The sequence below is a fragment of the Parasteatoda tepidariorum genome, chromosome 4 (genome assembly GCF_043381705.1).
Source record: "Parasteatoda tepidariorum isolate YZ-2023 chromosome 4, CAS_Ptep_4.0, whole genome shotgun sequence".
Classification (NCBI taxonomy): domain Eukaryota; kingdom Metazoa; phylum Arthropoda; class Arachnida; order Araneae; family Theridiidae; genus Parasteatoda; species Parasteatoda tepidariorum.
The window spans coordinates 100,958,274-100,980,848 of NC_092207.1; the positions used below are offsets into that span (position 1 = coordinate 100,958,274).

The 22,575-nt window shown below is 29.2% G+C and overlaps 1 protein-coding gene across 2 annotated transcripts in view; it reads right to left on the reverse strand.

Annotated features, from left to right (window-relative positions):
* Positions 1 to 22,575, reverse strand: part of LOC107438849 (filamin-A) — a 116,952-nt gene that overhangs the window by 79,316 nt on the left and 15,061 nt on the right. The window contains exons 1-3 of one of the 2 annotated variants that reach the window (XM_016051240.3): positions 21,708 to 21,839; positions 4,455 to 4,599; positions 1,037 to 1,488 (exon numbers count right to left, since the gene is read on the reverse strand). In XM_016051240.3, coding sequence (XP_015906726.1) covers positions 1,037 to 1,394 — 358 coding nt within the window. In that variant the 5' untranslated portion in view covers positions 1,395 to 1,488; positions 4,455 to 4,599; positions 21,708 to 21,839. Of the gene's footprint in view, positions 1 to 1,036; positions 1,489 to 4,454; positions 4,600 to 21,707; positions 21,840 to 22,575 lie in introns of those variants that run through there. The other variant, XM_071180270.1, reaches the window with a different exon arrangement.

A 22,575-nucleotide genomic window follows, 5' to 3' on the forward strand; every position in this document is an offset into this window, starting at 1 on the left:
TTTAAGGGGGGGGGATGCAATTATACGACGAATCAAAAGCAACAAAATCAAACGATACCATCTATCGTGTCTGACGCGAAACACAACTGAGAAGAAACTACTGACCAAATGGATGAGCGACCACTGAGATGACCGCTTGGATGAAAGACCAGTGAGGCAAGTTGGGATCCTGTGCCGCGTATTTATCTTAAGATATACTCCCCCCCCCCCCTTCTATAAAGAATGAGATTCTTTGAGACTGAGATTTTTTTTAAAAATTTATTTACTTGCATTGAAAAAATTTTAATATTTTCTAGATAATGATTATTAAAAAATAATGGTTTATCCTGAAAGATCGGAAATAAAATATGGACCATCTTTTCCAAAATTTTGTGATTTTAGTAAATAGATTAAAATTACATCATAAGTTAATGTTTCAGCAAAAAGTTTTATGCATTACTTAAAGCACTGTTAGAGATAGTAATTTACTTGTTTTAGTTAGTATAAAAATTAATTTTTCATTAAAATACTGAATATTTTTGTCTTAACATAATTTTAGCTATTTGCAACTTCGATATTTTAAATTCTTTAAGTCTCATGGAATTCGTTACATACAAATATATTTATTATTATTTTTTAACAGTAATTTCTATTTGTTTACTTATCGTACACTTAAATTGTTTTTAATTGTAATTTGTAATATATCTAAGCATCAAAAATAATATTAGCCAATAAATATCCTAATTTGTTTACTCACACGCAAGATTGACATCAAACAGACTTTAATGTACTAAAAGCATTAAAACTAATCCGAGATACGAAAACTAATATTTAGATATGGGTTAAATAGGAGACACATGAGATTTTAAGTCTATAATTTTTAAAAATTTATAAATAGTACAAAAATGCCGATAATTGTATCAGTAATTGAAATATAATTTTGTTTTAAAATTATTCGAAATGTTAACATTGAAATACATTTTCAACCAAATTTTTTAAACCGAGTTTACTTAAAAGCATTTTAAAATAATTGTCTAAAAATAAAAAGGAGACTCACCTATATTTACAATTTTAATCCCTTCATCGATTTCCAAAAATTTCAAAGCAACTGATACATTTTCCAATTTTTGTGATCTAAAAGAGGGTCTTTTGTTGTGTTTAGGTAATCGTCTGCCGGACAATACTTCCACTAAAGCAATTAATCTTAATCCGTCAGAAAGATCCGATTCCAAATTTGAGATTGTTTTATTTACTGTTTTCAGGTGCTCGTTCGCCCACCTCGTGAAGGTGTTCTGTTGTATTCTTTTCCACACCGCATCCTCGGCTAAGTCACGTTCCATTTCGTCTGGCTCGTTCTCCACTTGTTGTCCACCCTGAGCCAGGTTTCCATTTGCAGTCGTCTGCTGTTGCTGCATTTTTGATAGTTTTTCACTTCACTTCTTAGCGCCACTAGTGACCTCACTTCCTTCAAAGAAGCGGTTTTTTCAAATTTCTTTTTTCTCTTTTACGCTGCAAAAAGATGGAATATATTAGAATGCTTATTATTTTTACAAAAAATATGACTGATAGTTTTCATTTGTAACAGCCATTGCCTTTAGTAAATAACCAAAGAAAATTTTGTTACTATTTTTTCAAATTTAATTTAATTAAATAAAGAAATGAATAAAATGAAACCTCTTTTGGTCCGTAGAAGCAACGTGCAATTTAATATTTTTTTGTTAAAAAAATGTCAATGGATATTAAATAAATTTCACGAAAAGTGCATAATATGCTATTTTTATTCTTTAAAAAAATCTAGCTATTGTAAAGCTAGCTTGAATAAAGTATTCGAGTACTTTTATTCATTTATAATGGTTTCAGTGTGCGAACCTTCTTAATCATAGTCTCTTGGATAATTAATGTCATTACATACAGCAGACTTTTGTGTTAGACCAACATTCCTCATCAAATTAAAAGCATGATAACTAAATTTATATTGTGAGAATTGAATTCTTATTTTTCCTCTCTTAATATTAATTGCTGATGTGCATCGCATTTTTATTATTAAAATTTTTTTTTTAAATTATTAAGGATAGTTATTACGGAACACCCTACATATATACAGGCTTAAACTTATAGTATGTAGGCTAAACGTAGTTTAAAGGTTTTTATTTTATTTATTCTTCAATTTAATTTTGTATCTGTTAAATTGCTTATTGATATGTTATGGAAGTAGTCAAAATTTCGATTAGCTATAAATTTTACTTGGTGATAATATGATAATGAATTCTGCAAATAATGGTCATTAAAGAATTGTTGTTGTTGTTGTAGTTCATTTACGTCGCACTAGAGCTGCACAATGGGCTATTGGCGACGGCCTGGGAAGCATCCCTGAGGATGATCCGAAGACGTGCAATCACAATTTTGATCCTCTGTAAAGGGGATGGCACCCCCGCTTCGGTAGCCCGACGACCTGCGCGTCGAGCAAAGTCGAGCACTTTGAGGAAGAACAGTTTAATGAGGACCAATACCGCACACCCTCCGTCCCTACGCAGACTAATCCAAGTGGTCACCCACCCTCACACAGACAGCAGCCAGTGATGCTTGACTTCGGTGATCTGTTGGGAACCGTGTCTTAACGATCAGTTCACTGCGGGACCATTAAACAATTGAAACCTTCATTGTCATCTAGCTCAGAGCTCTTGATAAAATTTAAACACGCTAGTTAGTCGGAAAATTGTCAAAATTTTTAATGACTCTGTATAAATTCCTTAAGTGCTGTTGAAGCTATCAGGAAACTATAAGAAATTTTATTGTTATCCGACACAGAGCTTTAGTGAAGTTCTGAAAACTTTAGCCGGTAGGAAAGTGATCGGATTATTGATTGACGATAAGTCCTGATAGACAATTATAAAATGACAACAAATTCTACTTATAACACAGAAGAAAAAAAAAGGAAGAAAAAAAAACGACTGAGGTCATTAGTCACAGCTCCGTGAAAATGTGAGTGCTTCAGCTAATCCGAAAATGAGAAAATCAAAATTGAGAAAATTTATCCTCACAGATCACAGAGTTGCTGAACACAAAGTTTATAGAAAATATTACTTCGACCTTTATAGGTTAAAATATAAAATGTTTTTCTTTTTAAAAAAATTAGGACAGTTGTGTTTTTCATAGTGTGGTGTGAATTTAAATAAATATGCTTCCAAGTTTGTTAATTCTTTTAAAAAATCTTACAACTAAGCCAAAAATTCATGCCATTTGAGTTTTAAAACTGAAAGTATTTCGTTTCCTTTCAAAAATTTGGAGTAATGCATGTTTCCATCTTTGCCCGGTTATTTTACTGCTTAAAAAATTAAATATATTTCAATTTCATGGATAATTAAATAAAAACTTTAACATTCCGGGAACTTTTAACTGCAGGATATTATTTTAATTTCATCTTTAAATTGCACAACGCAAATATTTTGAAAATGTTTCAAAACTGGAGAAACTTTTTCACTATTAATACTGCATGACATAGAATCGGGCCCTGATTTAACGAATCGAAAGAGCATAGATCCGTCAGCATGGTGTGATATTTTAGTTAAAATTTATCACAATATTTTTTTTTCTCCATATAATTTCTTTCTACGGGTTCCATTCAAATGAGAAGAATTCTTCTCTTCTTCTGAAATTCCTTTTTTTTTTTTTTTTTTTGCATGCATTTTTCAATTGTATTTTTAGAAATTCGATCTCAAGATTACTTTCCAAAATATAGAATATTCTAGACACAGTTTTAGTATTTTTCCTTCTCAGTTTTGCCCTATTAAGCAACTTGATGTAGTCTGCAGAGGCGAGACGTAGCTAGGGCTTGTAGCGCTCGGGGACAAATTCAATTTTTGCTCCCCTCGAAATACGATGACAGCCTTATTAATAGACTATGCTTTTAGGGACCATTTTGAATCTCTGATAATTTAAAACTGCATTCTGATTGTAATATATAGAGTAAATAAAATTTTACAAACTTTTAATATTATTTCGTAAAACATCGAAACCCGGTAACTTTAAGCTTTTTCATTCGAGATTTTTTTTTTTTTTTTAGATCTAATATCAAACTATATCATTAATGAAGCTTCTGTTACACTTTGAATGTTTATGATTTTAAGTAATTGTATAATAAGAATTATTTTGAAGTATTTTTTCATTCAATATTTCAGTCCTTTTTTTTTTTTTAAGTTCTAAAAAACCTAGCATAGAATGAAAACTACAATTGCATTAAACATTTTATTTAATATATTTAATATATTATTAGTTAAAAATTTTTGAAAGCTTACAGGCCCGTAATTAGCAAATGAAATAGGTAATATTTATAAAAATATTTTATCATTAAATTTTGTTCTAATTATGTTGCTTGAGTTTAACGCCCCTATGAAGCTGCACCCGGGGACATATGTCCCCTCTAGCTAAGCCACTGGCAACCTGTAGCTAGCTTTAATGAAAAAAATTATACAAACCGAGTTTTGTGGTCCAAAGCTTCTGTCAGATCAGATTTTATCAAACAAAACCGTTTTGTTGGCACCAAGGAAAGTTTTTTTTTTCTTTTCTGAATAAGATGAACACAGTTATTTGAAAATCAATTCAGTATTTTTCTCATCCAAACTAAAAATAAATAAATAAATAAAATAAAGTTAAGAAAGAAAATTGTTCAATGAAATCATTTTGATATGCAGAATGTAATAATTAAATGCATTATCCGTCAGTTAAACAGGAATTTTGCGTTCATTTTAATTTGGAAGAAAAATGTTCCTTAAATAGCGAAATTCGTTAATTAAGGGTGCGATAGATCGGGGTGTAAAGTTTTTAAATTACTGAATATTCTTGAAGTTAATTTCCTAGACAGATCATCTTCCTAGATCGTAGGCGTTTAGGATACCACCGGAAAATTTATCTCCCAAACCGCATACACTAATAGTTGTTTAACACGTCACTGTTATGACGTCACATTTCATTGGAAATGAAGATGATGTCATCTTTCCTTTAAGTATCCAGACAGATTTTTTAAGAAGAATAAGAAAAGGATGGAGTGCATGATTGCTTAGGGGTGATGGGGAGGAGAGTATATCTTTATAAGGAAATGATTGGTTTTAAGGAATGCCGCCAATTCTCATTTTTGCAGCTGTCAGTTGCCATATGTGTGATATGTTTTCCTCCGTTTTCCATCACTTTATGTTTCAGTAATATGTGTGGGTCTGGTTTTTATTTGAAATACAAACAAATTATAGAACTGCACGTGAATTAAAGCATGGCTGGTTTTATTAAATAATTTAATGCTGTATATATATATAAAAAAAAAACAGCTACATTTTTATCAAACCGGGAGGCAATGAGTTTTTAACACATTTAAATTGATTATTAAAGGTATGAGTAACGCTGGCTTCTACTTAATTATAATGTTAAAAAGTTACAAAAATGACTTAAGAATTTTTCGAAATTAATTATACAACCGAAATAGGGAACAACAGCTATAATCTTCGCTTTACAGTTGTTTAAAACTATTTTGTTTATGCGCAAACAAAGCTTTATACTTTGATAACGAATTCATTTTTTAAAAACCTTATACAGATATTTTTTATTCTATTTTACGCAAAATAAACAGGGGGGAGAGAGAACCTCAACAAGAATAAAGAGGAAGAAGAAAAAAAAGCATTACAAGAAGATCAGCCAGTTAAGATAGAATAAAATTAAATAAAAAATAAGAAAAGAATCTGAAAATATATTTATTTAATTTTTTGAAGAAATTGGGCTCTGATAAACTGAATCTCTTCGAGTGTTCATTTCTTTATTGGTGGTTACACAATCAAAGTTACAGTTAATTTATAAAATGCAATATGGACACTCAGATCAAGTAATTGAAAAGTTTCATTTCAATATCTTGATGTCAGAACAAAAAATTTTCAAAAAAGAAAAAACAAGAAATAAATTATCTTCGGCAATCATTTAAAAAAAATACACTATTTTAATTAATGTTATCTATGATAAGACTTGGAATTATTTTAAAATATTATTTTAAAACTGCAATTTATTATTTAGAAAAAATAAATTATTACTTCTGTTTTTGTTTTATTTAAAATTGATTATTACTTTTTATTTTATTTTTACTTTTAACAAAAAGCTACTTTTAATAAAAGACGTATGCACTGTAAAATGTTTTGGTGTTTAGTTGTCAACATGTTTGGTGTCGAAGTAAACTAAATAAATTTTTAACTACAGAACTGTAGTTCTCACATAAAAACTTATAAAAAATTGACAAAATAACATTGATTACGAAAAATAAGAGCAACTATATTCTTAAAAATATGCTTGTTACTCAAACTAAATATTTTTGAAATGAAGCCATGCATTGATTTTAATGCGATTGAAAGTATATATTATCAGTAAACAAGCAAATAAAAAATGAATAAATAAATAAATGAAACTATAGCAGTAAAAAAGTAAATAAAGAAATGCACTGTCAAAAATTTTAGTTTACCTCGACACCGAAAATGGTGACAACTGTTTACCAAATTTTTTTTTACAGTGTACAAGCTTATAAACATGAGTATCTAAACAATCAATGTTCACAAAAATTCCAATTTTAAACATTGCTATATACATAGATACAAATCTACATTTAAAAAAAATTGTTGAGGCGTTCCTGAAAAAAAAAAATTTCTGGAAGGTCTTAGTGCCTTTATTGTGCAAAAGTGGCAAAAGCTTAATGAAAATAAGTGGTAGCAAATTTAAGATATTGTGTAAGTGAACAGTTTATCGTTTTGCTTAATTTAAAAATTAATGTCGGTAAAATATTAAATCGCTATAAATAATCGAATATCTTTCTTTATTTACAAGTATTTTGCGTGTTTACTCCTCTAGAAACTGATAATAAATAAGGAAGTTGAGCCGTTACTAATTTATTTATTCATTTATTTAAAAACATCCAAAAATCGATTCTTACTGTCTCGCCTTAAGCATTCAGATAGTTGGCAATGTTTCCGGTTTCTCCGGAAGATTTTAGTTTTGTATTTAAATAAGCAGTAAAATTTATACTTTGAAATTACATTCTTTGTTTCATCATTAAATTCGATTTAAAATTATATCGGCTACCCTGTCTAAATAATTCAGAAGGTCTGATTTGATGCGGTTTTAAGAGATGACAAAATTTTTAAAAATTTCTGCTTATAGTTATCTGCTTATAGGAAATATATTCCATGGAAATGGCAGTTATACTTTCGCTTTTAGTAAACATGAATGCGATATGCGAATGGTGCTAGGTGGTTTCATATTTAAATAAAAAAATAAATGTGTTATAGTTTAGCTTGAATCTTTTTTTGTGGAAACAAATTTTAATGAGTCGTTACGTGGTTGCAACATCTAAATCTTGAGCCATCAACAGGTACTTGAACCTTGCATCTCTTAAGGAATCTTCCACGCTTGAATATTTGATAGTTGGCCGATTTCCAAACTATGAAAACTGTCCAAAGAAAAATAATCTTGGATTTCACTCGAGTTGTAACTGTATCACATTTCTCAGCTTAATTACTGAGATAACAAGAAATGGTCACTCACATTCTCTCGAAATACATTATTAAGGAATGATTCATAATTTTGACATTCCATCTTGTTTATCCTTTCCTCAACTTTTATTCTATGAGCAACGAAAATGCTTAAAACATTTCCAAGATCCTTATAAAATTTTGATCACTACAGATTTTGGGAATTAAAAACAGACCAAATTTTCAGTACTATTAATTTTGTTTTTAAGTTAATGTTGCTCGATCTATTTAAGACATATTATAATAAAAAAGTTTATAAAAAAATAGGGCAGTGTTGCTAACTTATTTTACCATTTTTGTGTTATAAGAAAATAAACTTCAAGCATAATAATAATCAACATGCCATTTCCAGCCTCAATGTTATTAATATATGATTATAAACTTTTACACCTTGAAGGCGTTTAGAAATCCTTACCTTTTTTTAAACACCCTATAAAAGAAGGTAAGAAGATGGAAGCGGTCCTCAAGATATTAAGTTCCTCAAACATGAGTCAGTATTTGAAATTTAGTAGAGAAGTTAAATTGTAATTGAAATTTTCCATTCCCTTTTATTTGAAAAATTAAAATTACTCTCATCTCATTCCTGAGGGTAGAGATAAAAATTAAGTGGAATATTCTAGAATAGTTGGAATTTGATACAGATGTTTTAAAAATAAATTGCATATGAAAAAAGTTTTATTTAGCAATTTTTTTTAGAGAAAATGCATTTCTTAAGGTTTTTCCCAGACTTTACAGTTTTACCCTATATACTTACCTTTTTTGGAAAAGTAACCTATTTCGACTTTTGAAACCTTCGCCGTAAAGAAGTAAATAAAAAAAAATCATGTAACTCATAAGAGTTATTTCATTCCAGCTTATCTTCAGGGAGCTGGCGCTGTTAATCTTTAATATTCATATTATCCAATTTCCCCATAATAATAATTATGAAATAAAAATCAAGTAATCATGCGTATTTAAAATCTCACCAGCATTTAAAAACATGCTCATTGGGTCTTTTATAGGTATTTTGTAAATTATTTAACTATCAAATCATCTCAAAATTATTTTAAAACATGAACTATTCCATTATTTTGCATAAATTTTGCTCTGCAAACGCTGTTCTGCTAAGGACGCTTCCACTTCAAATAAAAATAAATCAACGAAAGTTGTATAGATATGCCAACTACTCCACAGGCTGCAAAATCTTTTATTGTGCTTTCAGAATTTTATCAACACTTTAAAAGGCTCCGTAAGAGATAACTGCAGAAAAGTGGCATTTACAGGGATTGAGCAAAATAATGGAAATACTTCGATATATATTCATTTTTTCGTATTTCTCAAGAAATATTTAGAGAATTATTTTAAAACTTTATAAGTGTTTAAGTCATGCGATCTCTCATAAATATCAGTGAAGCTTTAATAATTGAGGGACCGACAATAAATAACGAACGAAAAAGAATGTTTTTGAACACTCTAGGCCAAAAAATACAGCGTTAACTCATGTCAATTAAGTTGATTATCATACGAAATAAATGCACTAAATTTCGTAAACCTAGCTTAAATATTCATGGAACTATGGACATTTTCATTAAAACTGTTTTTTACTAACGTTTTCTTAGTATAACTGCGAAAGTATTCAAAAAAAATTAAACAAATTTATTGAATAATTTTCAATTAAAAATAAAAATATCATTTTAAATTTTGAAAAGTAAAAACAAATCGTTGAAAATTGAGCAAGATATGAGTTTTTAAAGTAATCCATTCATACTACGCATGCGGAAAAAACATTTAAAAAAAATTTTTTTCTCATAATTTTGTTTGTAATTGTATTTTGTAACTAATGAAAGAAAAAACGATTTGAATATCTTGAAAATGTAAAAAGTTTAACTAGCAAACTTCTACTTAAAACTTTTTTTTTTAATTTTATTGAATATTTCTGCAGTTATAGTAAGAAAACGTAAGTAAAAAAAATCGGGAAATATCAGGAATCTATAAATTAAATCAGGAATCATACATTAAAATGTAACCTGATAAGTGAATTTAGTCCACCAAACGGAGCTAGTACACATTTCTGGTTGTATGTTAATAAAACTACGAACCCTATTTAGCTTACAACAGTTGACAAATTCATGGGTTGCCTACCATTATTTTAAAAAATTTAGAAACGTTGTTCAGATGTTCAAAGTTCAGTGGTTGAAATTTTCAAACATAAATCGTTTTCGCTCGGATTAAAAATTTTTGACTGAATTCCTTTGGTTCCGACACTATTTTCAAAGGCTATCTATTATTATACAAAAAGCAGGGAGGTACTAGATGACAATAAGATACGTTATAAATAGTAGTAAAGGATTAGGTACTACTCAAAATGTAGTTACTTTTAATTACTTTAAAAAATTTGTGAATTTATCTTACTTATATATTTATTTCACCTTTATACCGTTTGTTATCTATAAACCATTATTACTTTAAGAAAATGAATCGGAAAGTTAAAAAACTACTGTAGCCCCAGTCAATAGAAAAAATAATATTTTCTATAACAATTATAATTTCAAGAAACTTGAAAATCTAAAATGAATAATAAAATAAATTTAAAATTTCAGAGTGCTTATTTCCTCTCATTTATTAGTAACATGACTAACTGCTATTATTACTAATGTTAATTTCAGACAAATGGTCACATTTACTTTAATACTGATTCTGATCGTATTATTTTTTGTAATCTGAAAGTAGTGGAGAATTATTTATTTGCATAAAAAATTATAAAGACGGTTTTTGTGTTTATTGAATGAGTGGAAAATTTAGAAAACATGTGACGACGCTGAGCTGAACTCTATATGTTAAAAACACGAAAACGTTATTATCATGCTAAAGTAAAACAACAAAAATACATACTCCATCTAATGATATGAGGCCGCCAATTTTTTAAACACCACCCTCCTGTTTTTCTTTTTAGTTTTAATTACATTATGATGGATATAAATGTTTTCCTTTGCTAAGATAAATGCTAATTATGAAATCCTATCAGTTTTTACATATTATTTGCAAAATGGATTTCATTTGGAAACAAGTTTTTTGTTGCATATATGCAATTACCTAATTAGGATGTGGATATTTTAAATCTGAAATAAGTTTTGTTCCGAAAGATACAGATTTTTTCCAAAATGATATTTTTAATGTAGTTCCTTTTTTGTCTGAATGTCGAAGTTTATAAAGAACGGTACACTTGTCTAGTCCTTTTAAAATAACACTTGAGACAAAAAAAATGTGACCTTAAAGTATCACATCATGAACTGAAATGCACTATCGTTTTCTTGCTTCCACTCCCTACGTAGTAGAGAAGTGAGGACACTTAAAATCAGTCGAGTGAGTTTTAAAATATCCCGGTTAGGATTATATTATTGAATTGCATAACACATAACATTGCACAAACATAAACACGTTAAATTACAAGCAAAAACCTTTTTTTTCCTTATTCAACACGGGGAAGCCTACCTGGATAGAACACAGGACACATTTGTTTATTTATATATATCTGCAAAAACATATGAGCCTTGAGTTTTGAAACTTAGAGTGGTCTCCAATTAAGTAATAAAAAACGTAATTGCATATGAATCTACAGGGTAGATGTCACTCGAATGATTGGAACCTTCGTGGTCCTTTTAAATACCTACACGAATTTAATACAGCAAAAAGTACGTTGGATCATTCAGAAAATCTTTATGGATCTATTTATTTTTTCAAATGACTCAATACTTTTCACTGTGTTCTGTCAATAAAAATTGAGAACAACTTTTGATGCCACATGATTGTAACAGCCTAAACAAAAAAATATAAAAAAACAACTGCTGTCTGGAAGAAATGGTAAGATACAGAGATATTATATTTTTTCATGAAGAGGAAAGAAGAAGTCTCTGGATTCCTTCCAGACAAGGATTCCATAACACGAAGAAGAAAAAACTCAACGAATGGTGATGGAGCTATTATATGTTTTGTGATTATTTTTAGGTGATTTAAAGCGAAACACGGCGTTATCTTAAGCTTGACTCAATATTTATGCAGCTCACTCAGAGTACGTAGGATACGGAACTCCACAGCGACCTTGGAACGTTTTTTCCTCCAAAATTATGGAACTTTTAAAGTGGTTTTAATTTTAGAACTTAAAAAGTTTAAAAATGCAATTATGCAGATATTTGATGTCATAACAAAGAGCGTAGGTTTGTTTTTATTAATAAACTACACGAATTGAATGATTCGGAAGAAATTTAATTTTATTTTTATTCTAAATGCAATTTGAAGCTGCCCAAACACTTACGGAATCAAAATGGCGGGAATGCGATGGACAGATGGTAATTTATTTTTAGAAAAAATTATGAGAACCTCTATTTTTTTTTCGTTGGGTAATTTTAGGGTTTGGTAAGTTTAGAGTTTCTTACCTTATCTCTGTTTTAATTTTTTTCTTTTTTCAGATATAGTGCGTTAAAGATTGTAAACCAAGATTAGGTATGAAGGGTAATGTAAAGTACTGGTAATCTCCTTTATTTCACGAGAAGTAAACTATCCATGACTACCACTACAGTTAAAATAATCATCAGTTAAAACACATATATTTATTGGTGAATGCATAATTGAACTGCTCGACTTCATCCTTAACTTCTATTTCGTTAAAGTGAGAAAATCAAATGGTATAAAAATTTATTTACTTGCAGGGCTGCCACGCTTTTAAGCAAAATATTTTATAAAGTGATAGGCAATTAAAAACTAAAGTTATCGAAATTTTTGGTAATTTTGCGACATTTTAAAGTCTCATCACGAGAGAGATGGAACAAAGTGGCATTTTATATAAATTTTTGTTGTTGTTTCTAATGCCACTTGCCAAATACCAGCAAGTCTGCTTGGGGGAACCAAGTGAATTGAAGGCAGAGGTTGCACTGCTTGTTTTTCAGTAGCACCATCTATGACCAAGAATACAACTTCAGCCACACACACGTCACAGCTCGTTTATAGGGTGGACCCATTCATGCATACATTCATTCATTCATCCATAGATCGTAATTTCGACCTGAACCAAACAACGACCCATTTCTAATTTAGAATCCTTAGAGGTACTGATTTGTTATAGTAACATAGAGGACTTTGTGATCCGACAGATTTAACGTGTATCAGTCATCACTTACTGCATTGGGAGCCTTCGGGCCGTGGGGATATAACTCACGACCACTTGGACGTGGGTCCAATGTCCTACCAACCAGGCTATCCCAGCATCATATAAACTTTTGAATCATATAAAAACAATGGGGTGGAAAATAGTTTTAAATCAGCTTTACCAAACAACGAATTATACATTAAACTATAAACTTAGCTATCGATAAAAGAACTTTTATCAAAAAGCAAGGAAAGTTGGCAGCTCTGTGCATGTAAAAATTCATAAAAAATTTATATACGTAGTAACAGTTTATAAATAGTGGTAGTTACAAGTAGTTTACTTCTGTTTAAAATAGGAGAAGAATTTAATGTTGTATGTTATCTTTTTCAAAATTTAGCTGCTCTGATATAGATGCACTATGCAACGGCAAATTGCGAAACGACGTAGTTGTTTTGATTGTTTCAGAAGAGTGTGAGGTATGACTAAGCATTGCTTATTGTTTCCTAATTTAATATTTCTTCAATTTTAATAAATCGTATCCAAAATACTTTCATATCAGAATTACACATTTTCTAAAATAAATATACAGAGGTGGGACAAAAAATGGAAGCACTTCTATACTAAACTCTATGTAAAGCAGTTTCATATGATTTTACATGGCGAAACCATTTAAAAATGGTATTTTACGAATGCTAAATTTGCATCGATCAAAATAAGAGTAGGAAGTTTCCTTTAAATTAAAAAGGCATTCTTATATAAATATTGCAATCCTTATAGAATGATTTCAAAATTGCTGGCATCAAAGATAAAAAGGGATTCACTTCTGATCTTCATTTTGGTCCATCCAAATTTTGCATGGGTAAAAAAACTTTTTTTTTAAAGTACCTTTAAAAAAGAAAAAAAAAGGGTAAAAAAAAAAGATTCAAGCATGATTTTTTTAAATTGCGTCGCCAGTAGTTTCTCTACGTAAAATTACGTTAAATTACGCCAGTAGTTTCTCTACGTAAGTAGTTTCTCTACGTAAACATTTGCTGCTCAAGAAAGATTGTTTATATGAGTCAGTATAGAAGTGCTCCATACTTTTTTTCTTTTTTTTAGTGTTCCATATTTTATATAATGTGATCATTAAAATTGTTTTATGCATCTTTGTGACTATCTAAATTGAATCGTTTTTTCAAAATATTAAATTACGCAAAGTATAATTTTATTTTATTTTTACACTATTTAAAATAGGTATTTTAATTACATCCCTAGTGTAGATTTTTATGGTTACATATTGTGAGGGATCTCATTTTGTTCGCATTGTTGATTAACTGAAAACAGTGATGAGATTTGAAGCCTATGGGAGCTGGCAAAAAAGGTGAGAAATTATAATATTGATATAATTATAATGTAAGTAAGGTATAGTTCCCAGTGCATTTCTTTTTTTACGCTGAGTCCAATTAAACCAATTTTAAATCTATCCACATGATGAATCAAAAATCAAATGCATCCTTCGAAACATCAAGTACTGTTAAGCCATACAAGTACTGCCAAACTCTCTCCTTCAACATTTAAAAATATTCAGTTGATGGGCATCATTTTAATTTTGCAAGAAAAAATTCCATATCATTAACATTTTTCATTCAAATTGAAAAAATTGAATTGAAATTGTAAGGCCCTTATTGCCTTACTCAAGTGAAACTAAAATAGATACATTAAAAAGGAAATAAAGTGCATTTTTTCGTCGTGATTAGTTAAATTCTAAATTCATTCCATTACATCAAGTCCTGTCTTTTAATTTTCAAACTTTCAATTACGGCGAAAACATATCAGTTGGTGTAAAACTTTTAATCACCTTTACAGTTCACAATGCTGATAAACCGTAGTAATGTTACTGTTAAATAAAAATAATTGATAAATAATCTAAATAATTGGCAATTAATTTAATTAAAATAGTGTAAAGACAGATAATTTTTTAAAAGTTTTATGCGCTTGACATCATTTTGATGAAATATATCATTGAAATCTATTGTCACTTAACCCTAGAATAGGGCTGTAAAAATTCCACTGGGTGAAGATGGTAAGATACTTTACAGCGATTGATATTATTTCTACTGATTCTACAACTGGTTTCCTAGAATTAGGTACTTGCAATTAGTACAACATGGCTGTGTCTAATCACGAAGCTGTGCATGGCATGTTAACATTGCAGCTTTAAGGTTTGGGTTTATTGCCAAGCTGAATCAATTTTCAGATATTTAATTCGATATTTGTATGTGACTTCACGCATGTGTATCGAATCTGAATGGCTGACCCACGCGTGACGTCGATTGCAAGTTTCCAATTGGAGTGTTACAGAAGAGAATTATCTTTGGTTACTAACTACATTAAGCAGTGTATTTTTATGATGCACTGACAATTTGAGAAAAATCTTATTTGATAGTTATCATACAATTTGATAATGTTCGTTTTCCAGCAACCAAGCAATTATCAATCAAGCAGATAAGTTTTATAATAGGTTCTTCGAGGTTACAAAATATTATTTGGAAAAATATATCAAAAACAATCAATGGAAAGTCTATTCATCCAATCTCAGCTACTACAACAATTCTATCCGTTTTGTAAGATCTGATAGAAAATGCTTTAAGATGGACAATGTTCCATTTGTTAAGGAGTGGGGTCTTCGACCAGGTTTAGATAAAAGTGTGGTAAAAAGTTGTTCGCTCCGTTGCACACTAATTAAATAGCTTTTTAACATCCGGCTGCTGCTGACTGTAAAAGTGAGAAGGAGAGACGGCTATTTATTGCAATTAATACGCCCCTAACAAGTTACTCTAAATCAGTGAAGCAACAAAATGACTACTCAAAAAATTACTAGATGTCAATATTTTATTTTCTGTTTGAAAGGATGTGCATTGTTTGTATTAATTGGTTCACAAAATATCGCAAAAAAAACGTAGCCGCTGTGTTAGGTGCTTAACTTAACGTTATAGTTTGCTTTGCAATACAAAAACCTTAATATTTAATAACTTGAAATTATAAAGGTGAGTAGAAAAATAAGCAGAGAATTGAAAAAAATTAAACATTCTTTCATTTGATCAAGAATGATTACTGAAACGCGCTTCAGGTCATTAAAATACAACTGCAGGGTAGAAATTTAATGTACTGAAAAAGCCTTCTTTTTATAAACTTTAATCCAGCTTTTTTTTTTTCGAAATTCCAATTTTTTTTAAAAGTTATTGCACTTTTAAGTGCTTTTTTGAGAATTTTTTTCTCTCTTTTTTGCTTTAAATAGAGACTATTTATCCATTGTAGCAGAAAAGGTTATTTGGTTTATTTTCATTTTATAAACTCGCGCTTGATGTCAAAAATGGCAAGAGAAAAGAATAATTAGAACAAAAAATAAGTGTGTGAGAGGTAAGATATGGTCACAGATATACATGTAAACATTTACTTATATCGAAATTTCCAAAAATATACAGACTCCACGCTACTTGGGGGGAGGGATGCAGTAGGGGCTTCAGCCCCCTTACATTTTATAAATGAAGAACACAACATATTATAAGATTACAATTTTCCCCTGAATATTCGAAGAATTAAATTAACAATTAAAAATAATAGATAATAAATTCAAGAGAAATAAAAACTGAATCAATTTGAAATGTTGCATAATATACAGTTATCGTTGGATATTGTTAGTTAACAAGTAAAATTAGTTCTAATTTATTACATATTATTGTGAAACACATTCTGAATTCTTAGCTTAAATTTTTTTTTCATTTGCAGTGCATTATTTTTCAAATCCAGGTAACCATTTATTTTGTTACGATTAAATATTCTTACATTAACAATAAAATATTCTTACATGAAATTAAAATTATTATATATTTAATAAGTAAAATATTTTTATTATAGACTTTTAAGTGGAAAAAAAACAGTAATTAATGCGGAGCAGATATAGAATTGGTCGTGCAAAGCAAACAGGGAAGCAGAGCTTCCTAGTTCATTATTGTTGATAATATTCGCCCTATGTCATTCGTGTTATTGAAACTAAAATATATTATTATTTGAGTGCGTATATATTGTATTGTTTGTGTTGTATATTGTTTCTGTTGTACTCGAATAAATGGTAACAAATCATTTTGTTAATTTGAAAAATGGTTAATTACTCGACTATAATCACTCGACTTTAATTTAAATCAATGAAATACATCAACCGTTTAAATGTCAAAAGATTGTGCAAATTGGAATGTCTCCAGCATTGACCACCTACTAAAGTCCTTTTTTATGATATTCCGTCAGCTCGACCTTAAATATATAAGTTCAGAATGGTAGTAAAGAGTAAAATCCTCAGAATCTACATGTTAGGAATTACAAAACAATATGTCAGTGAGCGAAAAAAAAATTATCCAAGACAATCAGTGTTAAGATGAAATTAAAATCATCAAAACCAGTTTATTGTGGAATGAAACTAAAAAATATTCCTCATATTCCTTTTGGACAAGAATTTTGGTATTTTCCTTATTTATTTTTGATATTTTAATTATAAATGCTTCAACTAGTCCATAGAAACTACGGGTTAAGATAAATAATCTTCAGTGGTTGACGAATTAAAGGATTAATGTCCATGTTGAATTGGAATAGGGTCGCAAGGGACCCTAGGTGCGCAGTTGAAGGAACAAAATCAGGATAAATGAATAAAACCTATTTTGCTGTCGGGCTAAGCGAGGGAAGTTTACGTAGTTTTCCTCTTCGTTGTAACGCACATGTGGGTCAATTTCATTCAAAAAGCTGTCCGTGAGTTTGAAATAGAAATTTTACTCAAAAGCTTCTGAGTTGAAATCAATATAACGAGAAACAATCGGTGTATTATTGCTTCAAACTCTACTAGGTACTTGAATAAACTGTTAAGCGATGGCAATCAATATATAATTACGAATATTCCGAGGCACTTTTATCTCTTAAATTTAAATATTTAAAAAAAATGTGCTTAAAATGCTCTGTTCAGTTTTTGTGATAGGGTTGGTATCTCAATGACAGCATCCCACCTGGGGAAAATTAGAAAATTCTTTCAGGAAAAATAATAAAATTCCATTAAAGATGCATATTTTTATTAAGCCCGATGAATGCTCCGCAAAGTGGAGTTTTGCTCGCCTGACAAGAGTTCCCATATGTCTTTGGGAATTTAAAGAATCTTTTAACTTTATTGGGTGTCCTGCCTTCTCGGTATTCTTCAGAATAGTTTTTTCACCCAATTAAGTTAACTGTAAGCATATACTTAATGCTAGTGCATATCACACTCCTAGACAATGAAGTCTTTGAGAGTGACGTCATAAGAGGCGCCATTTGAAAGATTTTCTTTTAAACACACAAACAATCCGAAGTACCATTCTTGAGTCTAAAATCGGTTGAAAGTTAACAGTTAAAAAAATTCTCAACACCTACGCTTAGCTGTCGTTTTTTTCTTTTTTTTCCCCCACCTCGAGAAAGACTGATAAATACCGGCGATTAAGTCAGTTTGTCATATCGTAGATTGTTTGTATAACTGGCAGCTTGTATTTACTTTTCAACCCTCAAAAAAATGTATTGCCTGGTGGGACAAATGAAGGACATCACTTAATTTTTTTTACTCGAGTAACAATTTTTGTTCAAGTTTTTAAAAATGTAACAATTCTAGGACAATAAAAATTCCAGTTACGTGAAATCAGATTGATTTTTTGCTTCGATATAATTATTTCAGTGGCGTTGTAGATAAACCGTTTAAGATTAATGTTTGTTGGATAATTGTTAAGATTATGTTTCTAAACTAATTAAATGGGACGAGTTTTCAATTTTTATCCACAAATAAAAGGTTTCGAAAATTTTAATTTTATCTTTACCGTGATTGACCTTGGATAACGTTTTGCCAAACGCAGTCTATTTTATTCTAATTTTAATTGATTCCATCTTATACGAATTGATTGTTGATTTTATTCTAATTCTTTTTTGATACGATTACGGGTAACTCTGTATTTATTTGAATGTTTTTTGAAGAAAAAATTAAATATTTCCTAATTATGATTTATTATTTATTTAGCACATAATACATGACATTTTGTTAAACAATTTAAATTGGTTTCCTTGAGGCATCGTAGCTTGAAACAAGCTCTGGTTGGTAAATAAAAGTTATAAATTCTTTTATTTGGCCTGACTTTGAATCTCAATTAATTTATTTTAACTGAACTTATATTATTTTACAGAACTCATACATTTTTTTTAATATAACTAAACCTATTTCTTTTAAGCCTTATATCTATTTTCTAGGTTGGTTGTTTATTAACGGTTAGTTTAGTTATTAAACGTCGCACTATGAACTGGAAGGTTATCTATAAAAAATAATTAAATCAATAAAATAAACTAACATGTAAAATTTGTTATAATTATATATTATTTAAATAAAAAAATTTTGCATGGCTAAATTTATAAAGAAATGTAGTTTTCATTCATATTTCCTATAATTACCTTAGCTCTTAACCTAATGCGAAGATAGGTTTTTATTTTTACCATCAAGTCAATCGAGAAAAATAAATAAATATAAATAAACTAATTATTTTAGTTATTAATTCAAATCGAATGAAACTTATTTCAATCTTAACAGTTCAATTCTTAACAGTTTAAAAATCCTCAGTTCTATTATTTTCTCTCTTTTTTTTTTTCTTCTTTTTTTTTTGTCAGCACTTTAAAACGGGTTTATACTAATGAAAAGTTTCTTGAGCAGCACAATCGACTACAAAACATTGGTTTGTTTTTTTAAAGTTTCGTGAACCTGACAAACAGCCAAATGCTGTGAAAACATATCATCATTACATTGCTACAACGAAATGACTGATAGAATACAATAAGAAAAGCGTCAGAATAATAATGACAAATGCAATATTAATTGCCAGTCTTGGATTTAAATTTCTGATTATTTTTTTAAGATTGTTACTCTTTACGTAGTTTTTAATAATACAATAAAATAGCATGTGATAAGAATGAAATTACGTTAATGGAATATGATGCTTTGAAATGTACAAAAATTAATATTTATCTGCAATGACTTAATGGGCTGTTAAAAAATGTGTGACTGTCTTTAAATACCTTGTTAACGTTTCCTTGTTTATACTGAAAAAGAACGTGAAAACAAATATTTCACTAGAATGATTTTGAATTTTTTTTTTTTTATTCTAGCTACTGGCTGTAGCCTAAAATGGCCATTTAATCGTTTCCGTAAAATTCTATTAATAGTCCTTAAAGATCGGTTTAGAAATATCGATAGGATATTTTCCTTCTTTTTGGGTTCAAGATTTTAATTACTTTATATAAAAATTTGTACCTCTAGTAATATTTGTTCAACTCTGAAATGAATAGATTTTGCAATACGATTTAAAGCTGAAAATGAGGATTAAAAAGTAAACCACTGCTCAAAAAAATTGCAAGAAAACGCTTGCTAATCACTCATTTTAAGTGAAAGAAATGTCTCAAAATGTTTTTTGATAAATATTCTCCATTGTCTGGGATTGATGGGACAGGTCATATCTATTATTTTAAAATTTCATAAAATGAAATACTTCTGCGGGTTTTTTTATTAATATTCTTGATTTTTTCAAACTTCTCATAAAATTGACAATAAAATTAAGTGTTTGATAGAAAATAAGGCATCCTTGCAAAGATTTTAGTTTATGCCTATATTTTTAGGACAGAGTGTGGAGCAAATTGATCGTCACCCACTAAAAACTAAAATAAGTTATAAAGTAAAATAGAAATTTTTAATCCTTTGAAGCAGAATTTTTATTAAACATATTGTTCATATTCTTTTACTTATTTTGTTAGTCCAAAGTTTAGGCCAAAATAAGTGAAAAATATTACATTTAGACTTTAATTTATGGTTATTAAATAAAGCATGAAACACCGATGTCTTTTCCTGTGTTAAAAGCAAACTCTTCCAAACACATCCAAGCAATAACTTTTAAAATGTCCACTTTTTTGCTGTGATTAGGGATCTAAGGAAACTGTTATTTAGTATTGAAATTTCTTTAACATAAAAAATCAGCTATTGATAAATTTTTTAAAAGTGAATGACGTTTTTTTTTCTCTAACTACTTTTTTTTTGGATTCTATATTTTAGTATAAATATAATTCCGATAATCTAACAGATTTTTTAAAAATATTTATTAGATTGTTTTTTATAATAAAAAATACGTTTAAAAAAAGTATGTTTTAAAGTATAATAAAAAAAGTATGTTTTTACTTGTCATTAGAGAGGCAGAAAAATGTATAAAAGGTATCCCATCTGAGTCAAAGGGTTAAAAGTAACTATAATTCATAGTCTTTAAGTAACATTTATAGGTTGTGAGAATGATGGATATAACAGAGAGGTATTTATTAACATAGCGCGCGTAAAGACTAACGTTACCCTTTCTTTAGAATCAATGCTTTTATTTTTAAACTTTAAAATAGGACTTACGCGAACATACTTTCTATACATAGATAAGTTAAATTTATAGCACTGAAAATCATATAGTTTTTTTTCTCTTCTATATATGACAAGGTCGAAATTAAAGTCGGAATTAAAAATGTTAAAATGCAATATACATTTACGTATGTCAGTTGGTACAAAATCTGACACAGAAAAGACAGAATTGAATTGAATGGACACACTAATACATTTCAACTTTCGAAAAAGGGAAATACTTCATTGTTAATTTTAATCAGTTCATAAACTATACAACAAAGATGGAGAGGTAAACACATAACAAGTATATTATACTTTAACAGACAATTGTAAGCAAAACTGATAGAAATGTGAATAATAAACAACTAAACATATTTTAATGATCCTATTTCACTCCTACAATAAAAACGAAATTCAGTAGATGTGTTAAACACATATTTACAAACAACTGGAAAGAGAGGGGGGGAAACTAACACAACGGCAATAGATAAAAGAATTTTTTTTAAAAATCCTCGCAACATACATCAATTTGGCATCGTGATACTAAGTGTTATAAACTTTAGATCATAATTGCAAATCATCAAAATATGCATCTTACCTATAGAGTGATTGCCGGACACACAAGTTAATTTTTAGGTTTGAGAAAGAGTGTGGCAATCTCATGCAGAGGCAAACGTGAATGAGTCAACCAAATTATTTTCATTCCCTTGCAAGAGACGGCAGCTAATTTTAGACATAAAAACCTGGCTATTCTCCCTCTTTTTCCCCATCTTTTCTATACACATACTCCCACACTTGACTGTGGTGACTCCAACTCAGGAAGAAGCTATTTATTTGAACATTGAAATTTATGAGGCAGATCGAGAGAATTCGTGTTGAATTGAAATTAAATATAAATTTCAGGTAAATGAAGAATGATGTGTTGAATGAAGACTCGTGCGTTTCTTCGTATTCTATTAAAAAAAAAATGAGCTTTTTGATGTATGAATGATTTACTTATTTTCAAAAGTAAACTGAGTTCCAAGATAAATATTGATCATGGAATAATGGTGGTATAACTTTTTGAAAATATCGAACTAAATATTTTATGAACGTAGAGGGATAGGAGAGCGGATGTTGTACTATATCTCCGAGCTAAAATTTAATAAATTAAATAATTGAGTTACCAATTTTTATCTTTTTGGAGAGTGAAGTCCATTGGACTTAATAATCTTAAAATTCAATCATAAGCTCAGAACTGTATTTATCTTCTAAAAAGTGATGGGAAAGTTATGAATATTTACAAAGGAAATGAAAGATGATTCTCGCTGAAAATCAGTATTCATTCTATAATCTATACTCCCAAACCTACCAATTTAGTTTAACCGTTTAAACAACAATGTTCTATTTTTGGAACAGGCTTCCATTTCAAAGTGAGAAAGACTGGCAACTCAATTATTTCAATGTTAAAAGTCATTTTGGTTAGG